At 41.4% G+C, this 21,143-nt stretch overlaps 1 protein-coding gene across 1 annotated transcript in view; it reads right to left on the bottom strand.

The window, feature by feature from the left end:
- The window catches only part of Pcsk2 (proprotein convertase subtilisin/kexin type 2), a 336,021-nt gene that overhangs the window by 71,706 nt on the left and 243,172 nt on the right, over positions 1–21,143 (bottom strand). Inside the window, exon 6 of the mRNA XM_008850267.1 lies at positions 11,700–11,776. Coding sequence (XP_008848489.1) covers positions 11,700–11,776 — 77 coding nt within the window. The remainder of the gene's footprint in view (positions 1–11,699; positions 11,777–21,143) is intronic.

Genomic DNA, 21,143 nt, shown 5'->3' with positions numbered 1-21,143 from the left:
GACAGTTGTTAGTTGCTGTGTGGGTGCTGGGATTAAAACCTGGGTCTTCTGTAAGAGCAGTCAGTGCTCTTAACTGCTGAGCCATCACTCCAGCCCTCACCAACTTTTTAAAAATTGTTACTGACTATGGGCCTGGAACTATGTTGAGAATGCTACCTGCATTACTCATATTTAACCCTCACAAAGATCTGTTATTCTACCCATTTTTAGATGTGAGGAAATTGAGGCATAGGGCCATTGAGTCTCTTCTCAGTTAAGAGGTAGGACCACAATTCAAATTCAACTTTTTGTTTCCAAACTTTTCATTTCAGTCATGATCTCACTATCATCTATTCCTGCCTATCAGATGCGCATAAAAGTGAGATGCTTATTTTTTCTATATTTTAAAAATATTTTATTTGTAGGTAAGTGCACCCGTGTCATGCAATGTCTGAAGAGGTCAGAAGAAGGCATTGGATCCCCTGGAACCGGAGTTATGGACAGTTGTTAGCCTCCATGTGGGTGCTGGGAATTGAACCCGGGTCCTCTGCAAGAGCAGCCAGTGCTCTTAACTGCTGAGCCATTGCTCCAGCCCCAAGATGCTTAATTTTATTCAACTTTTCTGGGTTACAGAGTAGGCAGATATTTTAAATAATGAAATATTTTAAGAATTTAATACAATGTTCTTTATAGGGTTACCATTAAGTCTAACAAATGTCTTCTACACTTCAGAGTTTTAAAAGCTTCATACAGGTGATGGAAGCCTTTCCTGAGGTCATTCCCTCTTTGTTTTCTTGGAGTTTCATGTTTGGAATGCTTATGCATATCTTACACAGCCACTTATGATCATACAATGTATACCACTTACACAGCCACTTACAGCCACTTACAGTCATACAATGTATACCCACTAAGCACACATATTACATACTACTGCTGTCACAGTATGTAATTTACCTAAAATATGCTTAATTTACTTATGGTTTGAAATCTACTCATGAATTCTGATTTGACCATTTTTGGTGTTGAGCACTAGTCCATTTATAATTGTTGCAATTTATTCATATTCTAATGATAGGCATTTTAATGATTTTATTACTGTTACACATAATTTGTTTAAAAATTCTTGTATATTATTTTCTTGTGCTTATGTGAGAGAGTTTCTCTGGGGTATTTATATAGGTGTGAGCATAAGTGTGAACATACGGACTATCTTCTCTTGGTGGGAGTGGTTTTTTTTCTTTTGACACAGGGTCTCCCTTCAGTCCCATCTGGTTATGTATACAGGCTGGCCTTGAGCTCACAGAGATCCACCTGCCTCTATCTCTGCCTCCCCAGTGCTGGGATTAAAGGTGTGCCATACCACACCTGACATGTGAGAATGTTCTTTTTATTTATCAATTTTATTTTATGTGTATGAGTATATTGCCTGCATGTACGTAGGTGCACCCATGTTGTGCAATGCCCTTGGAGGTCAGACGAGGGTGTTGGATCACTTGGGACTGGAGTTAGGATGGTTGTTAGCCACCATGTGGATGCTGGGAATCAAACCCAGGTCCTCCGCAAGAGCAACCAGTGCTCTTATCCATTGAGCCATCTCTCTAGCCCCATGTGGGAGTGTTCTTGATGCTCAATATCCTTGTCACCACTTATGCCAAACTTTACCTTTTTTTAAAAGAAGATTTTATTTATTTTTATTTTATGTTTATTAGCATTTTTTTCTGTATGTATGTTAAGTACTCCATGTGTGTGCAGTGCCCATGGAGACCAGAAGAGGGTATCAGATCCCCTGGAACTGGAGTTATGGACAGCTGTTGGCCACCATGTGGAAACTGGGTCTTCTGTAAGAACAGCCAGTGTTCTTAGCTGCTGAGCCATCTCTCCAGCCCAAAGGTTATCATTTTTGCAAATCTAATTGGTGTGAAATAGTATCTCTTTACTTCATTTTATGCTTTCCTCATTATGAGCAAGATTGTATTTTCCTGTTTATTTCACTCAGGTTTTCTCTTCTGTTAATTGCCTGGGTCCATAACCTTGATCCATTTTTATTTCTATGAAGATGTTCATCATTTGTTCAATTGATTTATAATTGTTCTTTATAAGTTTTGACTACTATTCCTTTGTTCTATATAATTTGTTGCACAATATTTTCTAGTCTGTGGTTTGACTTCCAACTTTGTTTACTGTGACTTTTGTTGAACAAAACATTTTAATTTTAATATGTTAGGTTTACCAGTCTTTTCCTTCATGGGTCTTGTTTAAGAAGACCACCCTTATGTCAGGATCATAAAGATGTTTCCTACATCTAATTCTAAAAGCTTAGTATACATTTAAGTTTTGTTCATACTCAGGATGTAGGGTAGGTGTACCATTTATTGAACACCACTGTGCTACCCTGTGTTTTTATTGAAGCCTCAAGTTGTGTTGTGAGCTTCTTTTTTGGGGTGTCTCTGAGCTTCTTATTCTGCTTTTTTGATCTTTCGGTAACTCTTGGAAGCTTTCCCACATTGCTGTGTTTGTTGTTGATCTACTCTTTCAATGTCTTAGTCTCTACTTTCTTCCTCCTTCTTTCCCTCTTCTTCTTTGTCTTCTATTTCTAGCTTTTGTTTTTTTCATATCAACTTTAGGATTGTTTATCCGAGTTCACTGAAAAATTCTCTTGAAAATTTCATTGTAATTGCACTGAGTTAATAGATTAACTTGACATTGCTGTATTGTTCCTTCCTCTTATTCATGAACTTAGCACGTCACTTTATAATTCAAGTACTTTTATGCCTTTGCTAAGTTTCATACTTTTCTTACATCTTTCCTAAGATTTGTAATTATTCAGTCAGCTATGAGATGTAGCAGCATGTTGAATCAGATATGATTGACGTCATTCTTATGTTGTCCTGACTTAAAGAGAATGTTGTCAAAGTTTCAGCATTAAGAATATTGTTCACCTTCAATTTTTGATAAACAGAGTCCATTATCTTCAATTCAATAATTATCTCTCCAGCTGCAGAGGCTAGACATTGCCCCATGTATTGAGACTGTATTTCAAAGCCTGTGTCCTTCAAATCCTCTTCTGTTCATGTTTCTTTCTTTGTGGGGAGAGGCTATACTTCTCCCACCATTTATTTTTCTTTAAAAATCAGTATTGTATATGTAGGTAATTATCACTATGAAGAAACTACACATAAGTTACTTTTTTCAAGACTGCTCCACAAAGTTAATTTCATCTGCTATAACCTCATATATCTGTTTTGATTTTTTTTGAGATGTGCTTTTTTCCCAGGCACTTTTTGAATTTTGGGATATAGAATTTTGAGGTGATTTTCCCCCCTTTCCTTTCTGGTTTTCTTTTCACTGGACCTATTTCCTGGTTATTGGTTCTGTGACTTGGTTTAGTTGATTCTTTAGTTCTGAGTATCACAGCCAAGCCGTATGGTGGGGATGAAGGCACTGGATTCACAGAACATTGGAGGAAATGACAGATTTGTCCAGCAAGGCTGCATGCAGCTTGGCTGCTTTTGATGAGACTATCTTTGTCCTCCAATCTCCCTTTGCCTCTGACTCTTTGGATCAGTGTTTCATGGTAGCAGCTACTGTCTTTTAACTCCGTGTCTGGAGATGTAAATTTCAATATTAGATATATAAAAGCTCAAATGTAGAGAAAGCCTGGTTAGCTTGGTAGGAACCACATTTGCTGGTTAATTATGATAAGCTGTGTAAGGTAAGACATAGGATAGATAAGAATGAATGTGCTAGATGGATTGATGTTTGGTGGGGATGTGCAAAGCTGCTTCTGGGAAAGCCTGGGGTCTGTCTTTTGTAGACCCCTCCCCAACTTTCTAAGACAGCTACCCATTAGGCTTTTCAGTTTCCCTAGTCAATCACCACATCTCACACATTTGAATAAACTTTAGATCTGATCTAACTCATCCTTCCATCAATCACAGAAACACAGAAGGTTCAGTCTGGTGCTGTATGGGGTCTAGTTTCTCTGAGTTCAGGCGAGGGAGCAGGTGTCTAGGTAGATGTATGAATGGCTGGCTCTCCATTTGCTCCTTTGGCAGAGATTTTCCTACTTTGCTATCTAGTTGGGGAAATTTTTGACTTCCCTTCTGTAGAAATCCCTTTACTGAAATCCACAACTACACGTGCTGCCACTTAAAAAGTGCCTACTGTGTGATAGGCTCTGTACCAAGCACTCTGCATTACATATCTCTAATCTCCACAACAGACCTTCAAGGTAGGGGCATTCATTCTATTCTATAGCAGGGAAGCTGATCTAAGGCTCACTAATCCCCACACCAAACAATTCGTATAACACTAGATTTCTCTGTCATAATATGCTACATTTTTCTCTCTTAAGAAAAGATTATTATCACTCGAAGACCATAAAAATCCCAGTATGTAGCACGTACAATTGCTTTCAAAGCAGAGATGATTATACCAATACGCAGGTATTTCTTTCACAGTCTTTATGATTTTCTCCTTGGCCACTAAATCTAAATTATGTCTATCTCTTTCAGTTGGAGGGAAAACTTAAAAATGGAAATTTGTGAAGACTAGGTAGAGGATTGGAAAGAGTAAAGACTTTGATATTGTGTAACAAAATTATACTCAGTTGGATTTTACTGTGCTCTCGTTTGATGCAGAAAATGAACTATAAACACCAAAGTTTAAGCTAATATTGCCCTGGGAAGTAGTCTCAAAGCTTACATGAAAAAAAAGTCTGATTAGGTCTTTGAAAGCAGTTTGAATGTTACTATCCAGGAGGCAATTTCAGAAAGAGTTCATAAAGACATAAGAGAAAGATGCTCCTCTCTTCCTAAGCCACTGAGCATCACCAGGGTGAAATACGAGTTTACACCAACATGGCAGTAGAAAGCCAGAGAGGGCCACTTCCCTCACATGTTCTTCCATGGCCTGTTGCATAGCAGTCTTCAAAATGAAATACGACTTTTATTTAGGAAAAACCACTAATAACTGAGCATCTTTCTTACCTGAAAGTTTAACTACTACTATCAATCAAATTAACTCCCATGAAGATAAATGGTCCTGTTTCCACTTGTCCTTCTCCACACCCCCTTGGGTTGCTTGAGTAATAAATGTCTTCTATCTTCCTGAATTTATAGTAAATGTTTTATGGCCAGGAATCGCATCTAGTCCAGAATCTCTTCCTCTTTAGGGCTTAATAGATAGAGTGTCGGCATCCTCAGTGTTCCATCAATATTGCCGATGGCAGGGATGACATTTCAGTGGTGAATGCTTGTCAAAGAAATGCTATGCAAGAGGGATTTTTATGGACAACACCACAGTAATGCAATACAGCTCTGCAATGCATCACCAGACGTTCACTTAGAACAGAGCAAGGTGTGAGATTATTGACCTAATGTGGGCTACAAACCTTGTGAGTAGCAGGCGGCTCTGACATGGACAGATGTCAAGGTTGCTCAGCATCTAAGCATGGCTGAGGAGGTATGCCATCTATCCATCAATCAGCCAATCAGTATTGACTGAACAATAGCCAGGAAAGCAACAGCTATGGCGCTAGATCATGATGCCTCTCAGAAAATCAATCCTATTTTTCTACACATTATTGATGCTCATTAAATGTGTAAAATTTTTCCTTTTTTATAATTTGGGTTATTAGTACTTTGTTTGGCCAAATGTATTTCTGATTACAAGCTATGAGGAAATTATAGTTGACAAATTTTTCAGCTGCATTTTAGATGTATCCCTGGAGCTCAAAGACTGCATGTAATTATTAAATGATTCACCATGGAATGAATGAATATTCTAGTTCTGCTTAAAAAGGGCCTAATTCCACAAAATCCAGTCAAACATAGAGCAAGACATTCTCACATACATATGCTCTAAAATCAACCCTGTGCATGTATGAAGTTTGTTTTCATAAGCAGTCCTTGGCTTGGAGTTTTAAATATGTTCTTATAGAAATGTACACTTGAAGGAAAACAAGAAATAAAATGCAAAGGGTTGTGATGTGATGTTTTAAGATGTCAAGAAAAGCCTGGAGGGATGTGTTGCTATTGAACTTGCTTTCCCATCCTAGTGATACACTTGATCTCGCTTGTTTGAGGGTGATCTTTGTACTACATTGCGTTTTCTTCTTTCTTTCCTCAGCAATGAGGATCTGGGGATAGACAGTCACGCCACTGCTGATTCCCACATAGTGACTGTGGCAGACAGCATGGATGAATCAATAGCAACCAGACTTTTTCTGGCCAGCAGTATTTAACCTTTGTTGGAGTCTCAGTACATTCTGAAATGAGCATTGCTCAAAAGCCTCCAAAGCCTGAATGGAGGCAGGGCACTGGATTTAGTGCTTATGTTCAGAAGAAGACACCTGGAGAGGTGGTGGCATGTCCCTGTAGTGGTGCAGCTGGCCGGAGGCTCTGGTGGATCAGCAGCAGATCTTTTGCTGGCCAAGAGCAGGTGCTGAGCTCAAGGTTCCTGGGAATTCTGAGTAACAACACTCCTTGGGTGCAATGGGAGAGAGACCCTCATCTATGGGTTTGGCCCAGTTTCTCATCCAGCCACAAAACCTCCTGTCTTCTTTCTCTTAGCAACCTATCTCACTTCTTCCACGAACCCACCTGAGGATGCTGCACACACTCTGACTTCCAGACCAGGTGTCCAGGCCACTTCTCGAGTGCGTTCTGTACCTCCCTATTTCATCTTCTTTGCCCCCAATCTCCAACTCAACCTATGGCCTTTATTCTTGTCTGTGGTGGTGTGAATGAGAATATTCCCCATAGACTCCAAGTATTTAAACATTTTCCCCCAGTTGGTGGCACTGTTTTGGGAGATTTTAGGAGGTGCAGCCTTGCTGGAGGAAGCACGTCACTGGGGGCAGGCTTTGGGAGTTCTTAAGCCTTGTCAGATCTCCAGTCTCTCTCTGCTTCCTCCACCTGCTTGAAGATTTGATCCATTGCCCCTTTGCTCTTGTCATCTCTGTCACCACATGTCCCTTGCCTTTATGGATCCTAACCTTCTGGAACCATAAGCTCAAATAAACTCTTCCTTCTATAAGTTGCCTTGGTCATGGTGTTTTATCACAGTAACAGAAACGTAACTAATACAAAGTCCTAGATTCCTCATTGGCATCAATACCCACCTCCACCACTTATTAACTGTGTGACCTTGCACAAGTTACCTAAGCTCTGTGCTTTTGTTTTCCAAATAGGGACATTTTGGTAACACCAGTTCAGAGGGTTATTATGAGAATTAAATGAACACATACAAAATACTAAGAAAGTGCCTTAGAGGTGGCTATGCAGAGCTGTACCATGGGCCAGAAGGAGCTACATAGGGTGGACCCAAGACCTAAGTCTTGCCTATGTCTCCATAATCCATGGTGTGTTGCAGTCAGGGCCTGGCTCAGGCCAACCCAGGGCTATCCCACCCCATCTGCAGACCTCTGTTAACCACTAGCCCTCGATGCTGTTGAGTAGTATCTGTCCCAGAGGAACCAAAGCCACATGTGCTGAATGATTGATTCTTACTAAAACATCATAGGCCCAGGCTTTACTTTAAAGCCAAAGAGAGGGGAAGAGGCAGTGTTTGGGAATATTCTTGGACAGCTTTTATTTAAACTATATGGTCCGTGAATCAAGACTAGCAATATGAACTGGGCTTTCTGGAGTAAGAGGTGCAGCTCAGTGGTAGAGCACTTGCATAGAATGGCCAAGGCCCATGGTTCAATTCCCTCAAAAGAAATGAAACTGACTTTTCAGGCTGTGGTACTGTTGATACCATTCTGTTAAAAACAAAATTTGAATAAATAAATAAAAGCAAAGAAAGTGCCTTAGAGATAGTAACTGCTCAGTGTCTGTTAGCTCTCCGTGTTGTGTCATGCTAGCTTTGGCTTTAGTCAGTGTTGTGGTGATTTAATCATATAACATGGTAAGCACACATGCCCAAACTAGTGATTCCATGAGTACCCAGGTCTGTTCATTGCTTCTTTTATGACTACATCATTTTAAGTTTATTTCCTCTCCTCCTCCTCTTCTTCTTCCTCTTCCCCCTCCTCTTCTTCTTCTTCTTGGTCTTTTTGAGACAGGGTTTCCCTGTAGCCCCAGCTGGCCTGGAACTCACTATGTAGACCAGGCTGGCCTTGAACTCACAGAGATCCGCCTGCCTCTGCCTCCTGAATGCTGGGATTAAAGGTGTGTGCCACCATGCCCAGCAAAATTTATTTCTTATTATAACATTATGGCTGGACTAGGAAATGCCCCTTCCCCCAGAACACGTGTTGAAATCTTGGTCCCCAGCTGGCATCACTATGTGGGCAGGAGTTGGGAACTAGGAGGTGGGGTCTAGCTGGAGGAGGTAAGACTTATTCTTAGGGGCTAGGTCTTGCCCTTTCCTGTCTCTCTGCTTCCTGTTAGTCATGATGTGAGCTGCTCTTCTCAACTACATTCCTGCCACTGTGATATTCTGCCGCACCTCATACCCAAAGCATGGAGCCAAATGACCAAAGACTGAAATCTCTGAGTCTGTAAACCAAAATAAATCTTTTGTACTTTTAAATTGTTTCTCTCAGGTATTCAATATAATGGTAAAAGTCTGACAAAGGAAATATCAAAGGCACATAAAAATAGAACAAACTCTATGTTCCCTGTTTCTAGGCTTAACAACAGTTAACTCATGATGAACTTCATTTTTTCAACACCCCAACCCATTCTCCAACCTTCTGCCTCAGTTTATAAGTAGCATGGAAGAACATACCATTTGTTTACATTTTTAGTAAACAAATCCTATATGGGGAGGAAAGGTACCTCACTTCAATTCTCTTCATGCCAACAGGTGCCAACGTTTTGGGTTAAGGATTTCCCCAATGTGGTAGGCTTGAGTTTTGTCCCATCTCCTTCCCACAACCAGTTAACAATCCAGTTATGTTTTGAGAGGCCACGTGGTTAGCTTGCCATCACCCAATCTTTACAATATGGTGGATGAAAGTCTTCAAGAATGACTTGATAATTGGGGAAGACTTATTTATTGGTCAGCATGAACACTGTCTTGACTTGGCTCCCTAGCACACAGGCAGCACTCTTGCCTGACTCACTAGTACTGTGTCTTAGAGAAACTGTCACCTGGGAATTCTAAGTGCTGTCAATGATGAATTTTTATTACATTAAACGTGAATTAATTCTAATTAAAGATTATTAGCCAGTTTAAAATGGGACTTTCGAGAACAAGCTTGCAAAAATAAAAATATGTAAGAGATGAGGCATTGTCTTGAGTTTTTGAAGGAATAGTCTTGTTATTTTTATTTTACGTGTGTATGAGTATATTGCTTGCATATGTGTAAGTGCACCCATGTCATGCAATGCCTGAGGAGGACAGAAGAGGGTGTTGGATCTCCTGGAACTGGAGTTATGGATGGTTGCTAGCCACCATATGGGTACTGGGAATTGGACCTGGATTCTCTGCAAGAGCAGTCAGTGCTCTTACCTGCTGAACCATCTTTCTAGTCCTTGAAAGAATATTCTTATAGCTCATCACACAAGAAGATTTAGTTGGAGGAAATTGTAGTTGGATTCAAACTGTGAGAGTCAGGAAAAACTAATCTATCAGTTTTATTTTATGCACAGGCTAATTCACCAAAAACTAACCTAGTACCTGGTAACTACAGAGAGAGTGCATGTATCATTACTGCCCTTTCTGATACTCATGGGAACGCTGGTCATCAATGTTGAAGCCAGGCTGTCTCAACACAGCTTTCCAGACTCACTGCCAGTTATTTCTAGGCCCTTGCTTAGTGACACTTGTTTGGCACCATCGTATTCTGAGATCTGGAAGTGGTTTATTTGGTAAGGAGATGACAAGACATGGAGCTATAAGTCATGGGGACAAGTAACACCTCAGGCCCAAAGTTCTCAGACCTTTTAAAGACATTTTCACCCCACAAACACACCCTTCCAAGCACTGCATGGCAGTTTTCAGGCTACAAATAAAATTGGTGGAGAATGAACTGTGCTGTTGCACATCAGTCATAACCCCTTAAAAATATCACAAATTTGAATTCCACTCTCTTCTTTATTCTTTCTGTATTCTATGAAATTGCCAAATCTCCGTACCCATGTAAGCATCTGCCCTGGCTACTTCTGGATATCACACTTCTTGCATAAATAGCAAAAATGATACTTATGCAAATGATACAAGTTTAAGCTGGGCATGGTGCTGCATGCCTGGAATCCCAGCACTCAGGAGGCTGAGGTAAAAGGATGGCTACACTTTTGAGGGAGGCCAGCCTTGGTATGAATTTAGATTTAAAAACACTTTAAAACATTGGCTTTGACTAAATTCTGTTTGGTCAGGGAAGCCATTCAGCGTTCCTGAACCTCTTTTCCTGTCACTGAACTGAAAATGGCAACTTCTGCTTTATATACTACTTAGGTTCCCATGAAGGAAACTCAATGGAGAAAGTGCTCTGCATGTAATCTACTTTTATGTTTTAATTGAAGTTTACGTGAGCTTCATGCAAGGACATGGATTGTAGTGAAGCAGTAGGTTTATATATGTATTTACTTTTAAATTTAAATTAAGTTTATTATGTATTTATTTACTTATTATATATTTGACAGAGTCTCCCTAGTCCCAGACTGCCCTGAAGTCACTATGGTGGATCAGGCTGGCCTCAGTCTCACAGAGATCTGCCTGCCTCTGCCTCCTGAGGGCTGGGACTAAAGGTGCGTGCTACTACCCCCAGCAAATTAAGTTTATTTTTAATTGATACATAACAATGTAGATACTAATGCTACCACATATATGTTCCAGTAAATTGTATGATGTTGAAATTGAGTTAAACATTGTCTCGTCTCTTTAAACATTTAACCATCTCTCTGTGCTGAAAATACTCCAAGTCCTTTCTTCTGGCATTTCAAAATGCACAGATGTTATTGTTATCTGTAGTCACTGACTGTGCAACAACATGCCAGACCTTCTTACTCTTCTCTAACTGTAACTCGGTTCCCTCTGATCAACCTTTCCCCATGCACTAGGTCTCAGAATTATAGCATTATTGGGGCTGGAGAGATGGCTCAACAGTTAAGAGCACTGGCTGCTCTTCTGGAGGACCTGGTTCCATTCCCAGCACCCATGTGGTGGCTAATAATTGTCTATAACTCCAGTTCCGGGGGATCCAGTGCCTTCTTCTGGCCTCTTGTTGAAAGGGACTACGTGAACTGTTATGAGGTTATAGCAGAGATACCTTTCAAAAACATATAAGGACAGACCCATGGGGTAAAAGTTCCTCTAGAACAACAGCTTTACCAGATCAAGTGAAAGCTGTAGCCACAGCTGGCCTGGAACTCACTGTGTAGATCAAGCTGACTTTGATCTCATAGAGATCTTCCTGCCTCTGCCTCCCAAGTGCTGGAATTAAAGGCATGCACCACCATGCCCGGCTTGAGTAAAATCTTTTTACATTGATAAAAATTTTCTTATTTCTGTTTTATCTTTAATAGATAAATCTGGCAAATAATTTCGAGTTTAACAGAACAAAACAGTCAAATGATACTTATTGAGAAGCACTGAAATTCTAAAATTCCAGGAATTTAGAAGTATAGCCACTGTGAAGAAAAATCATAACATAACATTGTGAAACACTGGGATGATTCTGCTGGTGGTATTCAATCTGTAAACAAAACAAAGCAAAATAAGACCCCAAAGCTTAATATTGAAGATGCTCACAAGGCTTGGTTTACCTGTTAAACCAGTCATCTGTGTATCGAGGGTATGGATAGGGGTCGTTACTGCTGAAGTCATAACTTGCCTCTGCGTTCTGAAAAACAAAATATCTCAATGTCAGCAAAGCTGAAAGCACGTAAAAGAGATGATACTGTAAACACACTATCTTTTGTTTGTACCCAGACCCTGCAGGGCTATGCTAATGTTTTACACAGGATCAGCTCAGAAAATAGTGACAGAGCTGAAGTGTGTTCTCAGAGCTTGCTAGCATCCTTTTATGCCTTTCCAGGCTTCTTCCTCTCATGCTATTTCAACTTTAAAGGGGTAGCAAATGTGAGTCCTGTGTTCTCCAGGTCTATCTTCATTTCAAGTGGTGGTGCCTCTGGTGTGTTAGGAGACTTCACCTAGAATCCAGGGCTCATGGTAGGTTCCTTGATCCTTTCTTGAACTGATAGTGAGAGTTCTAGTTCTCATGCCACAAGCAAGACCCCTTTAAAGTCTTGCTTTATGATGAAGGCTCACTTCCAGCTCGTGACTTCAGATTGGTTTATTTAAACCGTGTTTCCTTTTCCCTCCCCAGTGTTAATCCCCTGCCCATGTCTCAAACATTGTGTAAAATTGACCTCATTTATTGTCTCTTCAAATACCATGAGGAGCCCAATGTCCATCAGAGACCTGGCTAAGAATGGCAATACAGTGGCTTTCCTGCTCTCATGTGGCTTAGAGCATAGCTGGAGGAACAAACATAATCAAATGGTGGAACAGAGAAACAATAATGCTAAACCTTCATAATCATGGACTCTTTTTTTTTTTTTTTTGGTCTTTTTTTGAGACAGGGTCTTCCTGTAGCCCCAGCTGTCCTGGAACTTGCTATAGACCAGGCTGTCCTTGAACTCACAGAGATCCGCCTGCCTGCCTCCCACTCCTGAGTGCTGGGGTTTTTTTTTTTTTTTTTTTTTTTTTTGTCTTTTTGAGACAGGGTTTGCCTGTAGCCCCAGCTGGCCTGGAACACCTATGTAGACCAGACCAGGCTGGCCCCCAACTCACAGTGATCCACCTGCCTTTGCCTCCCAAGTGCTGAGGTGCACCACCCTAACCATGGCATAACCATGTACTCTTACACCCTATAGTAGGTAGTTAAAAAATGTGAGATTTTATGTCATCCTGCACATCCCTTTTTCAATTGTGAGACTTTACCACATAAACGAATTGCTGTGCTCACTTCAGCAGTCCTTAAATGAGTTCATCTGTATTTTTAATATTTAGGGCTTTGCTTGGTTTGTGTTTTAGTTTTGTCTATAATGGTAGACTCTCATCTGGTAAATAAGCCACTCCTCCCTCACTTCCTTCTCTGCCTGCCCAGGGAGGCTGGCCTATGGAAGCTTTTTTCTTCTTCTGTCTCTTCTCCTTTTTGTTTTTGGGCTCTGCAAGGAAAACCCCATGGCTTCTTGTTTCATATTGGACGAGGAATCTGAGTTAGATTTGTATTTCTGTTCTGGTGTTCCTTGATTTCATGGGTCCTGACACAGTTTCATAAATTGTGTGTGTTCCTTTATGAGGTAAAATATTTCAGTTTGTGACACACTTTAATTTGCAAATGTAATGTATGAGAGGCATAATGTTCTTTGACAGGGAGTTGACTAATTCCACTTCTTTTTACTTTGATTTCTTGGATGACTAAGCACTGTTGGTGGTTGCAATGATCAGAACTGTAGAGTGGGATGAGCATCCATAATCCAAAAATCTGAAACCTGTAATTCCAAAATGGGAAACCTTTTGAGCACTGATGAGAGGTCCAAAGTGGAAGAAAATTGCACATCTGACCTCATGTGACAGGTCATGGTTAAAATGCAGGTGTGCTAAGAGTTTTGTCCCAAATTACCTTATGATAAATGCCCAAGACATATGAAATGTGAATGACTTTCATGTGTAGACTTGGGTCCCATCCCCAAGATATCTCACATGTATCTAAATGTTCTCAAATAAAAAATCCCAAGTTCCAAACACTGTGGTCCCATGCATTTCAGATGAAGGATACTCAAATTGTATCAATTGATCTAAATAAATGTAGTAGGAAGAATTGCCCTCAAACTTGACCCTCTGAGTCTTGACTGTGTCTATCTTTTGTTCCAGAATCTAGACCTTTACCTGTGATGGTTAATCTTCATTGTCAATTTGACTGGATTTAGAATCACCTAGGAGGAACTGGAGAGATGGCTCAATCACTTAAGAGCACTGTCTGCTCTTGCAGAAGATCCAGGTTTGGTTCTCAGCACCCACATGGAAACTGACCACTGTCTGTAACTCCAGTTCCAGGAGACCCTTTTCTAGTCTCTGTGGGCATGGCAGGCGTGGGGTGAACTTACATACATGCAGGCAAACCACTCATACACATAGAATTAAAAAAAAAAATCACCTAGGAGACACATATCTAAGCCTGTTTGAATTTCCAGAGAAGTGTAACTGAGGAGTGAAGACCCACCCCAAATAGGGCAGCACCATCCTATAGGCTGAGGATTCCGAAATGGTTAAAAGAGTAAAAGGAGAAAGCAAGCTGAGCACGAGCATTCTTCTCTCCCTGCTGTCTGACTGTGGTTGTAGTAAGACCAGCCGCTTCATGATCCTGCTGTTACAACTAGAGCCACTTTTGTCAGCCCACCTTCTCCACCCAGGTGGACTGACTGTGCACTCAGAGTGTAAGGCAAAGCAAACACTTTCTTCTTTAAGCTGCTTTTGTCAGGTATTTTGTAACAGCAAAGAGAAAAGTAACTAACACATCACCTAACACCAGGTCTCTAGAGGGGTGATGTCTGTCTGCGCTGGCCGTAATGGTGAGCATACTCCACTTCTTCTCCTCTCTACTTAGATCCCACACTGCTGTCATGTGCTTACAGAGTTTCAGTTTCAGAAGTTTTCAGACATAAGAGCATTTTTAGGTAGAGTTAGTAGGGCGGGAATATTGAGAGGAACACAAGTCAGTACTTTTTTCTTCTAGGTTTCAATGTTGAGGTTGAGATTTAAGAAATATATCTTGAAACATATTTGTTAAGTCTGATTGATTTCTCCATAGAAGCAATCAAACTTCCTTGGTCTAGGGTGAGCTGGTCAGGCCACTCATCATGGCACTTGTGAGGTCCTTGGAGGGAGTCCCAGTTGCTGCCTCTTTCTTCTGACCTGTGTTCTTAGAGTGAGACAGGTACAAGCTGGAAGGACAACCTGAAGGCAGGTCTGGGCCACGGTCATGGATTATAGATCAGAAATGGTTCCGTGAGGTACCTCAGCTAATAGTCCTGTGACAGCCCTGCCTTGTCCCCCACTGAGCCTCAATTCAGAGTGAGGAACAGCAGAATAGTCTGTAAGAACCTGACAGAAGTTATGGTGGTCAGGACGATGAAGATCCAGGGTCTGGGCAGGATCTGCATGAAGTGACAACTGAGGTCCGTGGGAAAAAGCATGCTGAGGAGGCTAGAGTGGACAGATGCTGGAGAACTAAGGTCATGACTCCTATCTCCTCCTCCTTAATGTTGTGCTCATCCTTGGAACCTTTCGGGATATCCTAGAGACAGGGAGAGTTGGGCTACAAGTGGAGCTGAACAAGACCAAGTGTCTATCAGTGCAACTGTCTCTTAATGCAACGGTCCACGTCGTGGTGGGTGAGTCTAAAAGATAAGGAAAAGTCATGAAAGAGTGAAGACTTAACACCTGCTGCAGGTAATGAGAGTGTCTGAGTTAGTGCCAAAGCTATTATTTTCTGGAAGAAAGGGAGTGTGGGGGGCCTATCCATATGCATAAAAGAAAGCACTTTAGGTGTGGCCACACTCCTGAGCATGCTCAGTTAGGGAGTATATTCCAGAGCATGGTCAGTTTAAAGTCCTAACTTAAGAAGGAAATAGAGTAGAATAGACACATTTTTGGAAATACTAGCTCAAGGAGCTGGCAGTTAGCTAATGGAGCATATGTTTAAAAAATTAATGTGGTAGATAGGAAGGCCTCTGGGCACGTTCAACTTGCATCATAACGATTTAGATGAAAGGACAGGTTAAAATGCAGCAACGTGGGAGTTTGCCCCTCATGGTGCCTACCTTGTATAACAGCTGATACAGTTAGGTTGGAAGACTGAAATTGAGTTCAGTTGGAGAAAGAGTCTGCGCTTAGGAAAAGCTTTATGTATTATTTTTACTTCTTTGTATGTGTGTGCTCCTATGTGAGTTTATGTGTACCATGTGCATGCAAGCAGGTACCCAAGGAAGCCAGAGGGTGTCAGATTCCCAGAGCTGGAGTTACAGGCCGTTGTGAGTCCCCTGTCATGAGTCCTCTGCAAGAGCAGTAAATGCTCCTAACAGCTTAGCACCCCTCCAGCCCCTTCTCTGCACTCTGCTTGCTGCCTATGGACCTTGCTTTTGTGAGCTTTCTGCTCTATCTTATTTTTCTGGCTCATAATTTCCACTTAGTTTTGGATTAAGGTCTTTTGGCTTTCATTCCTGGTCTGGGGAAGATGTGCCCCTAAGATGAGTGGGAATTAAAGGAAAGGCTGGGAAATTCTGAAGGCGGAAATTGAAACCAAGAAAGAACCTTTGAACCCTGTTGCCATTTTTATAACAAGAAGATATATTGTCTGGGGTCAAATTTGCCTCTCAACAACGAAACAGATGGTGGTTTAGGAGTCCCAGAAACTTTATTGTTTTCAAATGATTTTGCTGACTGATCCTTAGTTCATGGGTAATAGTCTATACTGAGCATTAAGGAAGGAAAATGGCTGTTAGCTTGGGCTGTATGTTTTCTGGCCCAAAATCTAATCATTTATAGCAAGAAAGGACAGTGTGTAACACTTTCAGTTTCTATTTATGCTTTTATGGCCAAACTGAATCATTTATTGATTTGAATTGACAATGTTGTCTCCTATAAAGTTATTTGTGTACAAGAAGTTAAACTGACTCTGAGTTATACTGGACTTTTCTATGGCAACTATTAACTTGAACAGTTGCAAGGGCATGGCATTGTGGTCAATTAAATCCTCTGGTTATTTCAGGCCTTGTTAGATACGAGTTGTTTGGGTTTCTTTAACTTTGTTCTAGTGTATTTTCTTGCCTTAGAAAATACTAGCTGTTTATCAAATGTAACTTAATCTTTTGTGATTCAGGAAGGTAGTGATTCAGCTGTCATTAAGAACTTGAGTTATCATTGTGCCATCATGCAGGTGGAGAAGGCAGGGCTGAACCCAAAGAGACCTCAGGCTTCCCTGGAAGTTATTTCTGGGAGAAGCTCTGAACAGAGCTCTTTTTCTCATCTGAAAATTGATCGCAGGGAATGGTAACAAACACCTCTGGTGTTTTCAATACTTCAATATTCTGAAGGCTTAATTTCTGAATAAGCAAGCTTATTTTGCTCTTAGCTAGAACATTTAATAATTACAGGTTTGGTTGCTGTTTGCCCATCTACACTCGTCACACAAAGGGTGAGCTAAGAGAGAACAGGGACTGTCCTTGTTCCCACAGCTCCCTCCCCTGTGTCATACTCAGAGACTGTGTTCCTGTGGCTAGTTATGGCTGACCAATGGCTGGTGTCACTCTGAAGCCTGGGGAAGGAGGGGGACTCCAGAGCTCATTGCTTTCACGTTACAGAGAAGCTTCTGGAGCCCCCACAGTTGAAGCTGGCCTTGGCATTGCTATCCCCACACCTGAAGTTGGACTCGAATGCCTCATGGCCCAGTGGGCCCTTCTGCCAGGCTGTGCAAGACACTTGTGTCTGCAGGCATTAGCTTACTAGAGGGGGAAGGGAAAGCTGTCAAAACAGACAGACTTGGTTTTGCTTTTAGGCTGGCATTAACCTTGGAATTTTGTTATTTATTTATTTTTGGAAAACAGTTTCCTTGTCTTTTAAAATGCACACGATACAACTGTTCCTACTTGGTTGCTGTGAAGATTAAATGCAAGGACAGAGAGATTCCTTGTGGGCATTTCCCCTTCCTTCTTCCCCTCCCCTCCCCTCTCCTCCCCTCCTCTCCCCTCCCTTCATTTCCTTTCCATTCCTTTTCTTTTTGTGTGTGTGTGCGTGTGCATGTATGTGGTACATATATGTGTGCGTAGGTGTGCACTTACAATGGGGCCAAAGCAGGAGATCGGGTCTATCCCTCTCTACCTTATTGCCTTGAGACAGGGTCTTTCACTGAACTAGAAGCTTACTGTTTGGCTAGGCAGGTTAACTAGCCAGGGAACTCACATGCAGTTTGCTCTGCCTTTTCTGTTTGTTTTTGTTTGTTTGAGACACAAGGACTCCCTCTAGCCCCAGCTAGTGTGGAATTCTCTATATAGACCAGGCTGGCCATGATTTCATAGAGATCTGCTTGCTCCTGCCTCCTGAGTACTGGGATTAAAGGCCTACACCACCACACTGGACCCTACGCCTGGCTTTTTACATGGGTGTTAGAGATTTGAACTCAGCTATTCACCTTGCAGAGCAAGCTTTCTTATGCGCTGAGCTAGCTCTTAAACCCCTCTTTCTTTCCTTCATTTTGTAGGCAGGGTTTTGCTATGTAGCCCAGGCTGGCCCTGAACTCTTGATCTTGCCTCAGTTTTCTGAGTGCTGAGCACACAGGTGTGCATTTGCTTGCTCTCTTAACTTCTACCTTTTCTCTCCTTTTCTCCAGAAGAATGTAGTTTATCTTAAACATTTTTATATATAATTAGTATAAAAAGTTTGTGCAAAGTGTAACAAATGTTTTTACAAACCCTTTTGAAAAGGTGATGGCTGTTTATTTGGGTTTAGGCCTCTTAATTACGCCTCCATTGTTATTTTTTGTTGATGTGTGTCTTAGCTCATGCAGTCCTGAGGTTTAGCTCCAGTCAGTCCGCTTCTGCCTGCTTTGTGGAGACAGCAGAGCCTGCCTTCTTCACTCATTACTGTCCTTAATGCTCCTGTTTCCAGAAGCTCCTCATCTCCCAGAGGTCACCTATCAGTCAAGTGCATCAACACAGCAAAGGAAATTGAAATTGGGTGCATTCTAATATTTAAATAACTTTTCATCATAAAAGTGACTTCTGCTAAAACACATTGTTCATTGATAGTAACAAGCAACAGCACACTTTTTTTTTTGGATTGGTTTATTTTAATTTTATGTGTATGAGTGTTTTGCATGAAAATAAATGCACCTGTGTCATGCAATGCCTGAGGAGGTCAGAAGAGGCCATCAGAGCCCCTGGAACTGGAGTTAAAGGCTAGTTATTAGCTACCATGTGGGTGCTGGGAATTGAACCCGAGTCCTCTGCAAGAGCAACCAGTGCTCTTAACCACTGAGCCATCTCTCCAGCTCCCAGCAACATACTTTAAAAAGCCTCTAACAAAGCAAATGTGCAGGCATCCAAAATACTTCCATTGTCGTTGAGATCACAGGCACACTCCCCTGAAGTGCATGTCTTCTTTCTGAATTATTAGTGAAATTTCGGTGACATTTGTCAAGAACCAGGAACCTCTTAGGGCTTTTCTCCCAGAAGTCCAGACCAACATCTACACAAATCCAGGGCTGGTAGGTTAGGGGTAGCATATCCTTTAACAGCAGCATCTGTTGGTGATGGATGAATTCTGCCTTAATTCCACAAATTGCTGTAGTATTTCCCCCGTTTCACTAAAGTAGAGCCATCTGTGGCACTAATTGAACCTATGGTAGCAGTTGTGATTCAGAATTCTCCAAGTTCTCTTCCATCAGGATGGAAGTTTCTTTCAGAAATCTGCACTATTTCAGGGGTTCCAGAGTTTTAAAAAATTGATTAATTAATTAATTAATTGTTTTTTACTTTATGTGTATGAGTGTATTGCCTGCATTTAACTGAAATGATCATTTCTCCTTTGTCTTGTCAAATGAGACAGTTCCTTGGCCTTTCCTTGTGTTTCATGACCTTGACACTTTTCATGTGTGCTAGTCTGCTGTTTTGTAGATTGTTCTCAATTTTGGTTTTGTGATTACATCAAGGCAGTGCAGTTTGGCAGGAATATCAGCTTGTTCAGAAGTGGTCTTGTGCTCATCTTAGGGCATCAAGTGAGGAGGTATATTGATTTGTCTAAACACGGTACTGTTAACCGTGTCATCTGGGTAAGGTAGACTCAACCAGATTTCTCCATCCCACACAAAGTTCTGATCTCTCCTCCTTGTCTGTTTGCTTGTTCATCATGGCAGACAGTTCTCTTTCTTTGCAGAGAAAGACGTCAGTGGCTGGCATCTGTCCTGCTGCTCCATCCCCTATTCCAGTGTAGCAGCAGAGCTTCCCTGCTTGGGCCAGGGCCAGCCTCTCCCGCTGGGCCAGAGCCAAAGAGAAATGAAAATGAGGAGCCCCTTGTTCAAAACTTCCTCAGATGGTTTCCTTGAGAAGCAGCCAGAGAAAACCCCAAGACTGTCACACCCCTAATGTAATTTCTTACTATGTGCAAAATAGGTATCCTTACATTTACAGACAAATAGTCCAGGCACCACTCACCGAAGAAGCTTCTTTTGCACCAGATGGAGACTATTACCAAGTACTACAATTGGTCACACACAGACATTATCCATGAATTGCCCAGGCCTAAGTGGCACATCTACAATGCAACCTCTACATGCAAGGCTCACAGAACATAGAACAGGGGTAAAGAAAAGGACACTGATGAATCTCTCAATTCTCATTAGTGAAGCTTCCTCATGTAACAGAGGATCAGGAACACAAAAGTTCACAAATGGCCAAAGTACAGAGATTAAGAGTCTGCAGAATGCTATTTCTTGAACAGGACTCCTGTATTAAACTTCACCCACCCAGGGCTCAGGGAGCATTGTGGAAGAGGGGCCAGAAAGATTGTTAGAGCCAGGGAGAAGGTGCACAACCATTTGGAAATAGAGTCCTACAAGCTGCTAGGACCCTGCTCATATGAATCTACATCAATGGTGTCAGTGTATACAAGTCCCATGCAAACTCAAGCAGACAAAAACCCAGCATAGAACTGGGCAAATAGACAGCAGACCCCAATATTAGCTGAAGAAATACTGGCAACTGATTACTGCTAGTTGAGGAAGAGCTGATCTTCCTAAAGTGAGGGACTCTAGATAGGCTGACTAGACCTCAGTAGATGAACTTTCACTGAAAGATATCTGGGGACACTAATGACACAAAAAGCTTTAACGCAAATGACAGAATGCATGAATTCCAGTGGGGGGGGTTATGGGAGGGTGCCTGTGGGGACCGTGGTATAAAAGATGATTAAGATTGAGATGTTCTGTATGAAATACACAAAAATTCAATAAGAACAAATTAAAAAAGAATATAGTAATAAATAAGTGAACTTTGATTTAAAAATTTTATTTATTATTATTTTTTATTTTATGTGTATGAGTATACTGCCTGCATGTATGTAAGTGAACCTGTGTCATGCAATGCCTGTGGAGGTCAGAAGAGGGCATTAGATCTCCTGGAAATGGAGTTATGGAAGGTTGTTAGCTG

The sequence above is a fragment of the Nannospalax galili genome, unplaced genomic scaffold (assembly GCF_000622305.1).
Source record: "Nannospalax galili isolate Female #2095 unplaced genomic scaffold, S.galili_v1.0 scaffold245, whole genome shotgun sequence".
NCBI lineage: Eukaryota > Metazoa > Chordata > Mammalia > Rodentia > Spalacidae > Nannospalax > Nannospalax galili.
This window is presented reverse-complemented; position numbering and strand designations above follow the sequence as displayed.